Source organism: Schistocerca nitens, chromosome 2 (genome assembly GCF_023898315.1).
Source record: "Schistocerca nitens isolate TAMUIC-IGC-003100 chromosome 2, iqSchNite1.1, whole genome shotgun sequence".
Classification (NCBI taxonomy): domain Eukaryota; kingdom Metazoa; phylum Arthropoda; class Insecta; order Orthoptera; family Acrididae; genus Schistocerca; species Schistocerca nitens.
The window spans coordinates 682,669,921-682,684,582 of record NC_064615.1 but is presented as its reverse complement, the minus strand read 5'-3'; the positions used below and the strand labels follow the sequence as shown (position 1 = coordinate 682,684,582).

At 42.3% G+C, this 14,662-nt stretch overlaps 1 protein-coding gene across 1 annotated transcript in view; it reads right to left on the bottom strand.

Annotated features, from left to right (window-relative positions):
* The window catches only part of LOC126234555 (pH-sensitive chloride channel 2-like), a 279,036-nt gene extending 264,912 nt beyond the window's left edge, over positions 1-14,124 (bottom strand). Inside the window, exon 1 of the mRNA XM_049943255.1 lies at positions 14,005-14,124. Coding sequence (XP_049799212.1) covers positions 14,005-14,048 — 44 coding nt within the window. The 5' untranslated portion in view covers positions 14,049-14,124. The remainder of the gene's footprint in view (positions 1-14,004) is intronic.
* Positions 14,125-14,662: the final 538 nt, after the last annotated feature.

Here is a 14,662-nt window from a genome sequence, read left to right as displayed (position 1 = left end):
TTTGAAAAACATACACAGCCAACAGAAGATACTCCAGTCTTGTTAATTTTGGACAATCACTCGTCACATTTGAGTCTGAACGCCGAACGCCGTTCTTTACTGCAGGGACCATAACATTCACGTGCTTACCATTCCTCCACACATCGACCACAAAATGCAGCCAGTGGATCGCTGCTTTTTCAAGCCACTGAAGGACTTTTATTCACAGGAATGCGACCAGTGGCTCAATAACCACCATGGATATGTAATTACGCAAGAATGTATCGCTGAATTGTTTGGAAACGTTTATCAAAGGACGGGCACAATAACGAAGGCAACAAAGGCGTTCAAGATATGTGGCATTTATCCAATCGATCGTCACATATTCATCGAGGAAGATTTCCTGCCTTCGACTGTTACAGACCAAAGAGACATATTTAATGATGCATCCACAGTTGTAACTGTATCTCTCCAGAGGCAAAGTTCAGAGACAGCTACAAATGAACCACAACCAGGACCAAGTACCTACGTTTCCCCAAAAGAAATAATTCCTTTGCCAAGAAGAAAAGATTGCCAAAAAAGACAGAAGAAAGGAAAGAAGTCAGAAATAGTTTCTGGGACCCCATTCAAGAAGCAACTGGAATCCCAATCAACAGAACAAGAAATAAAGAGACCAAAGAGGAAACTGTTTGATTCTGATCAAGCAAACAAAAAGAAAGCAAAGCAAAACTTAAATACGTCTAGGGAAAATTCACAAACTTTTCACTGTCCAGGCTGTACTGAAAAATACAATAATCCACCAACAGAAGACTGGATTCAATGTTTCAAGTTTGAGGAGTGGTGGCATGAATCTTGCTCTTGTTATGAAGGTTCTAGCCACTTCATATGTGATTTCTGTTAAAAAGATTTTCGTCCAACAGGAATATTTTTGCATGTTTTTGATGACAGGCCCAGATTTGTTCATTAGGTCAACAGTAACTGTTATATGCTGTGAAAAAAGGTATATTACGTTTATGTACGCTATAAATTAAATAAAAGACGAAGAACTAAATGACACATATGTTTTTCTCATTTGATAATAATGCACAAATTTACCCCACCAGAAACGCACTCTTACCCCACGGTCGGGTAAGACTGCGGATTTGCATTACTTTTTTTACTAAGTGCGAATTACAGTTTAAATTGTTTCTATGACTTTCTGACTCTGTCATATAACAGGCAAAATTCAGATGAAATGCCACTTAAAATATAATTGTAATTTGTGACGTTTCCTTCAGTATATCGCTGTTTAAACCTTAAGTGCGCAGTCTTGCCCCACTTTACTCTAATACAATCCATACGCTTGTAAATATTCAGAAAGTGCTGTGTTTTCCAGTAATTACTCAGTTTATAATTTCACTTTATTCTGTTAACATGTGTTTCATATAGACATTCCAAATTCGATAGGGTATCCCATCCAGAGATAAAAAGAAAAATCGGTCCAAGATGTTAAATCTTCTAGCAGTACCTTTTTCGGGGAGAATATGGACCAAGGAATCGGTTATTCATTGATTCCACTCGCAAGACGATTTCATAACTATGGTTTTATTTGTGCTGCTGCCGAACAATTATCGCTGCAACTCTTCCTAGTTAATGTGCTCCGAGAATAACTTCTGCTGTTACAGGAGTCACTCATGGAAGCACCGTGGAAAGCTCTGTGTCGTTTGCCGCAATGTCACGGTCAGAATCCCACTGCGGTCGCAATGATTTACATGTGCTGCGGTTTCCGTGGACGGGCGGAGATGACTGCAACATCCCACCTTACTCTGACCTGACATCACCGAGTTTTCTGCGGGAAACGTCAGATGTAGTAGCTACGCGCGCACACATGTTCGTCCCGTTGTGAGACTCGGACGATTTTCTTGAGGAGGTGACGCCATATCCCACGTCCTGTCATCCTGACTTAAGTTTTCCATGGTTTCGCCATGTTTTGGACCTTTAACAGCAGCCATGTTTGCAGAACAAACTAGAACGTAAGCTCTGTCTCTTCATGAAAATCGCCAAATCTTCAAGTGCTATTCTTCTTAACGAAACGCGTTTCAGCACACCTGTGGCATTCTCAGTGGGGTCTTATTTACTGAAGTCTGAAAATATGTTTTGGAACAAAATTCGTAAACAATAGGCCTAAAACATTTGTAGTGCCTTCATTAACTGGTCAGATTGCTTGCCGTCTATAAGAACATGATATTTGTGAAGGTAGTTGCAGAGTTAATTAATTCATTTGTGTAGCTATCCTTGTCGTCATGCATATGTTCAACTCTTGCAGATGGAGGCACACAAACAGTGTCGTGTTAGTCTTACCAACAGCATTTAAGTTTAATCACTGTATTTCAAAACAAAATGTTTATATCCATACTGCATGTCTGGCGGGAGTCGGACTGTTCTCCTGCTTCGACTGGAGGATCATACCAAAGTCTTTCTTACTCTTGTTTTCTCAAGTTTTTTTTTTTTCTCTAGTGTGTGCGCCCCGCGAATTCATTTGTGCAGATTCATCCATTTTTATTTTAGCATTAAACAGGAAACTCTGTCCTCGTATTCGGCAGATTATTATTTATTTGACAGTGACCCGCGTTTCGGCGTCTTAGATCAGTCAGGCAAAAAATGAATGTGGCATTTTTTAAAACCATTCTGAACCGTCTATGTTGCCTTTTATGTTAATTTCTCCAATCAGCAAAATATTGTGCAATTTCGTAGGGTAGTGTGATCATTTAGAAAACGTTTTCCTTGCGTTATTGCCCTCCGTATGTGGAAGTTCTTTTTATGCAAGTTTTTGGTACAGAATGAGGTTAATTTTAAATATTTTTGCATCTGTTTCAATTTCTGTTAGGTAGTGGATATAGGCAACAAAGTGATCAACAAATCTACAATGTGAGTTACCAACTAACACCCACGATCGCACGTGCAGTCACACACACACTCACACACACACACACACACACACACACACACAGGTAGCAGTCATGGGAAATTAGCATCCTGCAATGCTTTTGCCGTTGCCTGTATGAAGTCAATCTCAGTGAACGCTTTGAGAATTGTAGGCGATTCTACAGAAGTAAGGGGTAAAGAGAATTATCGTAAGAACAGGCTGTGTAATATACGTCTTTAATTACGTAAGGAAATTTTCGATAAAGTTCAAAGAAGGTGATGGCTTTTCTTAATCTCATAAAGTGTATTACGGAGCTGCAATGTCAATTCTGTTAAAAAGAGTAGCCTCGGAAAGGCTGTAAGTACGTATTTATCCGTTAAATACTGTACATTTGCCGCGCATTACATATGATATTTTCTTTGAGAAGAAGTCGACAATTTCTTTGGGTAGAACTCTCATTAATACCAACATTTCAGCTCAGCAGGATCACATTCACCAAAATTATACTTTATTCGGAATGCAGACAGATTAGTTGTTGCGGTTACGTTACTATTTGTAGCATCGACTGAAAGGTATCAACAAATTTACTCTCGCGTTCTGTCTGTAAATGAAAATGGTTAGTGTTTCTGGAGGAGGGGGGTACTATGGCTTAAAAAAGTCTTCTGGTGCACATGTAATTGTACTTTGCCGAAAGATGTGTTCGCAGGTCCCAACCAAAAAGTCTGATGTTATTTGGGCGTAGTTTGTGGTAACAGTATTTAAATGTACGTTTCGAGAAGTACAGTTATGTTTCGAGTCCCGAAGGGTACTGAAGTATTCAAAAGCTCTTTGACGCCACTTCCGCGATGGATTCAACGTAAACCTGAAAGTAACAAACGTAATGAAAGCAGTGCAGTAGTGCTATTGGCATTTCTCGCGAATGTGTCTATTAGTCCGCACTACATAAGAAAATGTACATGTAGTGATTTAAAATTATTCCTTCTAATACAATCTTATGAAGCTGCGGGGATCGTGAAAACAATTCTTAAGCAACTAGTCAGTATTGCATGTTTATAACGATAAATGTCACGGGCAACTGTCGACGCTTTGGAACGTCATCTCACCTACCAGGCGGTTTTCGTCTCATTGCGTCATCCTCAGATAGCACTGACTGACCGCCGTCTGTTGTGTACACTTTTCAACCCGTGCGCAGAAAAAATAAATGCGTTGCAGCTAGTTCAAAAGGTGAGGCACAAAGGCTATTTAGATAGAGGAATAACAAACCAGGAAAGTGGTACACATCTGCTGCAGAACTTAAGAAGCTGGAATTTCATACCCGTATAAAAGAAAGATAGATTTTCTGTCTGTTTTTTTTTCTCTCAATTGAAATCATTATAAGCTCTCATTAAAACGAGCGGATAGATTCACATTCAAATATTTGTACTGCAACTCTGATTCTTTTTCTCAGTAAGTGAATTCACTGTTATCATTTCGGTAGCCTCCCGCCTGAGGTTCGAGTCCTACCTCGGGCATGGGTGTGTGTGTGTTGTTCTTAGCGTAAGTTAGTTTAAGTAGTGTGTAAGTCTAGAGACCGATGACCTAAACAGTTTGGCCCCTTAGGAATTAACACACATTTGAACATTTTGTGAACATTTCGGTAGATACACTGAAATCTATATAATTCTGCTTATAACACAGTTACTTTCTGTAAACCACTAGTTATTCACGTACTGCGTAGTTCTCGAATTGCTTGTAGTTGGTGCATGAAAGAAGTACATGCTTTCCATATCTTAACTTAAAAAATATAGCTCGTAGTTTCTTTCGAGGCTCTTAGGAGCTTCAATGCAACTTTTGCAATTCCATTGACAAGATGAAGACGTAAAATTTTATTCTTGGTGGAAAAATATGGTACTATGTAAAAGTGTATCACACAAGTTTCAATAGTCCAAAGGGGAAACGTGGATTAATGTCAGTAATTGACAATAATACATAAACATTGTTTATTAAAAATGTTTCTACTGTTTCCAAACCGTGAAAAGGAACGTCGTAAATTTACAAATATTCCACATTGAGGATTTCAGAAATTGAACAACAACTTGGATGCGAGTAGGAGTTGGCTGTGGCCCTGTTGGATTAATTATCCTGACATTCCTCTAAAACAATTTTCTGAAACCACGGAAAGCCTAAATATGAGTTCGTGACGTAACCACTGTTCCAGAATATACAAATATACATGTCATTTTACAGATCATTCTCCATCGAGACTGGGAAGGGTTTTGCTACTTGTGTATTGCCTCACTGAAGTCTGATAACTATCACGAAATATACGGTGGTACTCCTATCTCTAGACTGGTGTCATATTCTTTCGACAGCCAGATAATTTAGAGGCAATGTGCCAATCTTTACTATGAGCATATGTTTACATGACCGATTAATGTCCGTTGGACGCAGATTAAAAAGTGCCTTACTCAGACGCGTATTTGAACACTTCCTTGTGCAGTGCCGCACTCGTTGCAGGTTGAGTGTGAGACGCAATCGACAGTCGGACATTTGCAATCGACCTGTTGACATGGGTGTTAGGGAAATACTGCAGACCACTGGAATAAAAATTTACGTTGAACTGATGTATTACGGAAGTCATGTGCCACGAATGACTGCACTAGTACGGAAGTAGAAAGTCCAGTTGTTAACTAAATAAATGTGGAACAATATTTATTTAGCTTTCCTTTTGTAATGATTAAAATAACAGTCAATAAGGAACAGTTGATAATAAAGCTTATTAGGCTATTTTTCTTTTTCTGTAAATGAATACATACAAATGTCCACAACCACTTCTTTTATCTCACAATTCCGTGTCGTGTTTCGAAGTACCTTACTTCTACGAACAGATATTTTCAGCGGCTAATTTACGATGAGGATTCTTTTCTGTATCTGATACTGTGGGCAGCCAGTGGCACTACATTTTACTGCTCAAATCCAGACTTTGAAATTTTAAACTCATTAACTGTTTGAATTTTAATTAACTATGTAAACCTTAGAGTACAATATACGTAAATTTTCGAAAAGCAAACTGTGACGAGAAATGGTGACATAGGCTATCCCAAAAAAACTACACTAGTGATAATTTAAGAAATCCGATGATGGAGGTCTAACAGTTCGGCAGGAGGTTTGAAATAAAAATATATTCTTGGTTGGAGAGGTTTTTATTTTCAAATTTCAGTGACGCGTTTCGCCTGTGGGAGGGATCTTCAGATTATCTGCAATGCAAAAAACTACAAAAATAGATATAAGGAAACGTTTGTTGTGCTAGAAAGTACTCCTTATTTTATGGACGGCGTGCGTCGTAACAATTTTCTGTAAGTTTGCATAAAAACGTTTTCCGTTGAGTACGTATTTGTACAAGACGAGATCAGGACGTTTCCTTGTACATAATTTTGTAATATTTTGCTTTGTAGATTATCTGAAGATGCCTGTAACGTCATTGAAATTTGAAAATAAAAACCTCCGCAAAGAAGACTGTATTTTTATCTCGAATGAAGTTTGTTCAGTGTCTCACTCCATTTGCAGTGTAACTCGAACAGACACAAAGATTCCTCGGAAACTGTCGGATAGCTGTTTTCTTGTGCGTTTTAAACCATATTGTAAATGTACATTCAAAAAATGGCTCTGAGCACTATGGGACTTAACATCTGAGGTCATCAGTCCCCTAGAACTTAGAACTACTTAAACCTAACTAACCTAAGGACATCACACACATCCATGCCCGAGGCAGGATTCTAACCTGCGCCCGTGCGGTTGCGCGATTCCAGACTGAAGCGCCTAGAACCGCTCGGCCAAATCGGCCGGCAAATGTACATTCCATATGTCTTCAAGTAACCCCAAGGCATCGTCTTACCCTTCTCTAAGAATAATCAAATGAAGATAGATTATATTTCACGCAGGGTGAATGTATACAGACTGTTTGGAAATTCCGCTTACAATTTTCTAGGACATGCAAAGGGCGCTGGGCAGACGATGGTTTGAGTAGGAGCACTTGTTCGGGGGAGCGCAGTTCCAGCTGATAAGTTCCTTTTGACCGTTCCTCGAAGCTTTCGTAGCGTCGCGCTAAATCGCTCTCCGCCGCGACCGGAACCCCTGCACCACTGCCGGTGTGCGGCGCGCGAGACAAACTACGCGGTTCACTGGCCCACAGTTTTACACCAACGAGCCAAAGAAACTGGTACAGGCATGCGCATTCAAATACAGAGATATGTAAACAGGCAGAATACGGCACTGCAGTCGGCAACGCATATATAAGTCAAGTGTCTGGTGCATTTGTTAGATCGGTTACTGCTTCTACAGTGGCGGGTTATCAAGATTTAAGTGAATCTGACAGTGGTGCTATAGTCGGCGCACGAACGATGAGACACAGCATCTCAGAGGTAGCGATGAAGTGGGGATTTTCCAGTACGACCATTTCACGAGTGTACCGTAAAAATCAGGAGTCTGGTAAAACATCAAATCTCCGACATCGCTACGGCTGGAATAAGATCCTTCAAGAGCGGGACCAACAACGTCTGAAGAAAATCGTTTAGTATGACAGAAGTGCAACACTTCCGTAAACTGCTGCAGATTTCAATGCTGGACCATCATCAAGTGTGAGCGTACGAATCATTCAACGAAACATCATCGATATGGGCTTTCAGATCGGAAGGCCCACTCGTGTACACTTGACGGCCGCCAGCCTTGTTTTAACCTGTGAGACAGGGCTCAACTTCTCTTAAGTCAACAATGAAAAAGCCCCATAGTTATCTACCCACATTCAGGAAGGATTCCGAGATACGGCCACTGTAATGGAATATGTTTATCACTAACATTTAATTAGACCCTTCCAACTGGCAATTAACAATTTTCTCCCGTAATCACCACAACCACAAAACAGCAATGCAGTTTATATTCAATACGAAAAGAGCCAGACAAAAATCATCCCTCTCCAATTTTCACGGAAAGAAGTCAAATTTATTGGCACTAATTAACCCTAGGCAAGTCCATCTCATTAACTAAAACATTACCGCCCAGCCAGATACTGGCACCGCGCTATACTCTGATATCTCTCTGTTTACCGAACAAGGTTGGTCCAAATGGCTCTGAGTACTATGGGACTTAACTTCTGAGGTTATCAGTCTCCTAGAACTTAGAACTAATTAAACCTAACTAACCTAAGGACATCACACACACCCATGCCCGAGGCAGGATTCGAACCTGCGACCGTAGCGGTCGCGCGGTTCCAGACTGTAGAGCCTAGAACCGCTCGGCCACCCCGGCCGGCTTACCGAACAAGGCCACTCTCATAAATTCCCATCACTCGCCGAGAAAAACAGGAAAGTGCCTGAGCGGAATTGCACGCTCGCGTACTGGAGCGCACTTCTGAATGGTTTGTAGGCTTTCCGTACGGGGAAAAATAGCCCCTTTAATCACGGAGGATTACTAACTCCGTACTTCCGAAATAATAACCACTTTAAGACACAAACACCGCCACAGAGGGCAACTACGACTAGGCGACCCTAAGATTTTGTGAGCTCCCAAAATGCTCCACGACATTATTTAGCCTCTGGGCATTGCAGGCAGTCGGAATTAGGGAAGACATTCTCACTGACCATTTCATGCTACTGCTTGCCGCACTTCCGTGATGTGCTACTTTCTGTCAGGTATTGAAAACTCCAACTATCCCGGAGACATACTCGCCCTTAAAATCCAACTAATCATTATCTGTTTAGGAGGATAAGGGAAAGACTGGGCCACCATCTTCAAGACGAAGAAAAATTCCCTCTGCAGTAGGCAACTGACTGAGCCAACTATAGTAGCGAACAGGTTAAGCACATATGGGTGACTGGGAAATGATATGTTAGACAGTGGTTGAACACCAGTAAACAGGTAGGAAATACGTTTCATTTCTCCGCTACTACTGACCTACTGACTAAAGAGCGACAATAGCTCAGTCACTGACATGTAATTAAGTAATGCGGTAACAATGCCAGTTGCTAACCGCTGGTGTAATTTGTATGAGTATCTGGACCATGAGTGGAAGGAGAGACGCCCATTATACAGCTTTACGCTTGAATATCGTACGTTTGATCTGTCCTTAGCGTCGAGAATTGCTGGCACACTAGGTAGCTGGTAACAAATGGAGTAATTTTTACATGAATTTACTGAGAGGCAGGGCGTGTCTTAAAGTCCAGCAGACATTGTAGTCTTTAGCACCTTGGAAGGGATGGGGAAGACAATCGGCTGAGACCATTTCGAAGAAACGCGATTTGGGGAAACCACAGCGTAAGGCTGGACGGGGACTTGTACCACAGTTCTCCGAAATACGGGTGCAGCGTCTTAACCGCTGCACGAACTTTCTCGATCTGAACTACTACTGACATTTCACCAAGCACGTTGAAGAGAGAGAAACACATTGCTTTACAAGTCTCTTGCTGTAGCGAGGATACGGCACGTACTGCGGACATGGGTTTCTATTGAAACCATTATCTGTCGACACTCTCTGGAACTTTGGTAGGGAAATTCCCAAACAACTTGTGTTTATTCTGGTGCTGTAGGCGAGAGTGTTGTAGTTCGTGGATGTTGTACCTACGGGAACATGATGTTTACTGGCCGGTTTTCCAATCTGATTACCGATTTTTGAATGACATGGCTGGATGAGCTCTAGAAACCTCAATAAGCAATTTACGGAATTTGTACTGTTTTTGTTGTTGCGAAGCACAAACTGTGTTTTTGTACAGCGTTCGTAAATATTACGGGTTCTACATATCTGAGTGCTGTATAATACATTAAGCTATTTGAGAGATATTGTTAATGCTTCAGTTACAGGGTTTATGGTGAGAGAAATGCTACATATGTTTATAATTATTTTCACAACGTGAAATGTAGTTGCAGTTGCGAATGTGAACAACCATCAGCTGTACAACGGACTGACAACAGTGAAAATTTGTGCCGGGCCGGGGCTCGAACTCGGATTTACTGCTATACGCGTGCGGGCGTCACTTGACACCCCTTCAAGTTCATCGTTGATCCATTCACTCACTTTTTGTATTACAGCGGGCCGGCTTGGCTATCCGTGCACGTCCCACGGCCAGACCCAAACTTTTACATGTTATTCCTGCGTCGCACGTCTGCTCGTACACATGTTCGTACAGGGCAGGACAGTTTTTTAATTGAATGTCGCTGCCCAGTATCGACGGATAAATACGAAATTGCAGTGGCTGTGTTGTTAAGAAGACCGATGCAATGTTCTTTAGGACATGTAGGCATGTCCGAAGGAGCATTGCATCGCTCTTCTCAACAACACAGGCACTGAAATTTCGTATTCATATAACATGAGGATAGAGGATAGTTAAGGCATTCTTTGTCGGTTGTGCACCTTCTATTAACTTCAAACAGGAACAGGCGATATTTAAAAATTAACGGAGTTTATTTAATGTCTTAACAATTTTCCCTGTCTTGAAAATGGAAATTTATGGTGCTTCCGAATAGTTTCTACTTCAAAATGATTTTGACTTGCAACTGCTTTTTGATAATGCCCACAGGTTATTTATGTGAATCAGAGTTATAATGTAACACACAGACTATTAAAAACAGTACTGACAAAATTTTCCCGCTTGCAGCACTTTTAAATTTGAATAGAATCTTTGCTCTTAGGAAGATGACGATGTTGTAGCATGGTTTTTCGCATTTGGGAAAACCTTACTTTTCAAAAAAATTAAAAAAAATAAAGGCTGCAGCACACAGCATATGAAAATGGAATAAGAAAATATATTAAACTGCTATTAGAGTGTCGTAATAGGGTGCAGTCTGAAACTGTTCCAAGGCACTAAACTCTCCCCTTTATCAAATGAAGCATCCACATAAAGAATCATCTGCACTTTTTGACATGTTACCTATCATACGACGTATCTGTGGCTATGTAAACTGCTGATTAGCTTCAGTGCGAAACGCTACCTACCCACTCGGAAGAACTCCGTAATTCGAGAGTAGGTCTTTGCATGTTTGGTGTATTCAAGACAAATCTGTGAGAATACCAGTTTCTTTGGAATAGAATGACAACAGCCTCCATCAGCTGCCTAGAGGACCCCGTCTGCTTGTCGCCAGGTGGATCCCAACGACGGCGCTGGGCGACTGGAGGCGCACTGGCCGACGTGCCCACGTCAACAGTGGCAGCCTTGTCCGTCTCTGTACCTCTGTCCGAGCACTCTCGTACAGCGCAAAAAACAGTGAGCATTCTCGCACTGTCGTATAAAATGTCCGCTTGTTCATATTTAACATCCACATACAGGCTGAAAGCAATGTCGGCATAAATGGAACGTCGTCTCAGGTGGTTCGTTACAGAGCTATTGCACTTCGTTCGATTTCTTACTCCTGTCTGTACTGCACTAAAAATATCTGCCGAGTAGTACAAATGCCGACGGTACGCGCTGTGTGTTTAGGTTGGAAGAAAACTTGTTCCGTTCACTCTCGGCACTTGCTGTCGCCAATAGTGATCTCCACTTAAACCTTCGCCCTCAAGTTTACATTTAAAAATTTTTTTTAATTGACTTGTCGTTAGCCATTTAGCCAAACCGAATTAGTATTTACAGAGTGTTACTCTATATCACCAAGTGAACATGGGCATTTTAACATTTTTGTGAGGTAGTGTTCCACTTATATGTTTCATGAAACACATGTTTATGTTCACTATCAGCAGCTGTATAAATTTTATTGAAATGCGCTACTAATTCTACATTTATGTGGCCATATTGTCCGTTGTTGGTTTACAATTGTTGAAAGTATTTAAAATTCTTTTTTCTCAACTACAAGAAAATCCGTGTTTTATCACCAAACGCGTTTCCTTTTATGAAGATAAAGCATTATCAGTGAAGGTATTTCACGAGCGGAAAACCATGCATGCAATACCACCATTGATGATATTTTATTTCAATAAAACTAAACGCATTTGATGACAAAATATGCATTTTCTTGTAGCTGCCAAGACGGAATTAAAATACCTTCAATAATGTGTTACTGATGTCGGCCTATGTAGGCCAGCTCTGCTTTGTGATCTACATAAATCGGAGCTACTGGCACATTTTGATAAAGTTTATACAGCAGCTGCTGGTATATTTAAACATGTCTTTCATAAGCATTTTAAATGAAACGAATGACATTTAAACTTCTTAGAAATGAAATGGTAGAAGTCAAGCTATTATTACTTTTCACTGTTTAAAGTAAATAAATGGAAATGCCGCGTGGCTAGGGCCTCCCGTCGGGTAGACCGTTCGTCTGGTGCAAGTCTTTCGTGTTGACGCCACTTCGGCGGCTTGCATGTCGATGGGGATGAAATGAGGATGATAAGGACAACACAACACCTAGTTGCTGAGGATGATAAGGACAACACAACACCTAGTTGCTGAGCGGAGAAAATCTCCGACCCAGCCGGGAATCGAACCCGGGCTGTTAGATATGACATTCCATGGCGCTAACCACTTTTTTTTTATCTCATTTTGTTCGTTTTCGTTCGTTGCATCTGCTCGGGGCGGACGTCGTAAGACATCGGTTTAAGTTCGTCGTTGATCGATTAACTCAGTTTTTTTTTTATTACAGAGGGCAGCTAACCCTCTGGCCGAACACGCGGTGCTACCATGCCGGCTACCACTCAGCTATCAGGGGCGGACAACCGTTTAAAGTATCACAATAACATTGAAGAGTTCCCCGTATTCACTGTGTTTGAATATCTTATTCACACGAGGTCGCATACTGATGTACTGCTGGACTGCTCATGCACATCAGAAGACAGTGTAACTCCACGCTATTCCTCTTGTATACCACTGATTCCCATCTTGAATGCAGTACTGGTCGTGTCTGCCTCGGTTTTTATCCCCTGCAGTGTTAGTAATACATTAACGGTGATACACGGCAGTATGCATAGGTTTGTTGACGATGAGTTTGCCGATATGCACCTCGTATGTGGGTTCACTGAATGCAATAGAAGAGCGGCACAACTACACTATGCTGAGCTGCTGGTGCAAAAAAAACGGCTCTGAGGACTATGGGACTTAACTTCTAAGGTCATCAGTCCCCTAGAACTTAGAACTACTTAAACCTAACTAACCTAAGGACATCACACACATCCATGCCCGAGGCAGGATTCCAACCTGCGACCGTAGCGGTGGCGCGGTTCCAGACTGTAGCGCCTACAACCGCTCGGGTGCTGGTGCAACAAAGGGAGTTATTGCATTATTCTGTATTTTGTGCTGTACGCTGGTAATTGCATGTTAGAGCGTTCTTTGCTGTTGTGAAGATATTTTGACAGTAACAAAGATAATTAGGAAATCAAACTAAATAAATCATTGGGGTCAGGGATTTTCTCTGCCTCGTGATGACTGGGTGTTGTGTGATGTCCTTAGGTTAGTTAGGTTTAAGTAATTCTAAGTTCTAGGGGACTGATGACCATAGATGTTAAGTCCCATAGTGTTCAGAGCCATTTTAAATAAATCATTATTACATTATTAATCTGCACGGACCCATTGAAGACCACGTGTCCCTTCTACGAATATACTCAAAAAATATCCCTGAATAACTTCAGAAATTATTCGGTGGAAATCGGCTATACACTATACATTCGATCGTTGTTGTGAAGTTTTTGCGTTGTAAAAATCCATCTCTATTTTTTCAGTGGTGCCAGAAGACGACATCCGTTCTCGAAATTCTGTATGAATGCGGAGCCGACGGCGATAACATTGAATAAAATTCTTTCGGGTTTCCAGGCGCATCAAGTGGTTAAAATGCTACGAGCTTTCTACTAAGCACGTCACGGCCATTGTCAAGCGAATGACAATGAACGACAGTGATCAGGGGATGCGTGGTCAAAAGCTCGTGGCATTTTACCACGTGACGTGGCTGGAAACTCGAGAACATTTCATTCGTACTAGAAGTTCGGTTACTGCTGGCCACAGAGATACGAAAACTTCCCTCGGGATATCGTGACGGTGCGGCCCATTCGCCAGTTCTCATTCTATTCTCGCTATCACTATGCAGACGTGAGCGCCTGACTGTAAATGAGGGTGAGGACACAGTGGCGCATTCTCCAGCAGGTAGGTACTCGCCAGCAGCGGGTGGGTACTCACGAGCAACAGGTGGCGGCGAGCGGCGGCGTCTCGCGGGCGGCCATGCGTGTGCGCGCGGTGCAGCGGCAGGTGTGCGTGGGGTGCCGGGCTGAGCCGAGGTGCGCTCAGTGCGAGGAGCTGTGGCGGACTGGCTGAGCCGGCGACACACCTGGGCGGGCCGCCGCCGCAGCAGCCACCGAAGGCGGCCGCCGCGTCTGCAGGCGACGTCACGCGCGCCCGGCGAACGTGTCTGCGGCCGCAGGGCCGAGGTCAGGGTAGCCGCCACCGCCCTTGCGGCGGCTTCCGCTGCAGTTGGCCGCCCACCAGTAACAGGTGCCGGGCGAGGTGGCGCACTGCACTCTTCATATTCCAGTTTGGTTGTCGACATCTACATTTTCTGTAGGTTTCATTAAACTTTAGACTATCAGGAGCCATTGCAACCATCTCAGTGGTTGCACTGTGTGTCGTGCTCTGGATGTGCCTGATAGCTATCACGATCAAATACAGAGCTGCAAGGTACTGGTTAAAGCTGGGGAGACTAGATGAGGTACGTACAATACCTGGTGTACCCATACAGACGACACGTCGCCTCAAAAGTTAGAGTTTGGACAGATGGCATAGTGAGTGCACGTAAGTGATACGGGACGTAGACTGTGTGACTTCTTCCCTGCCATAAGGA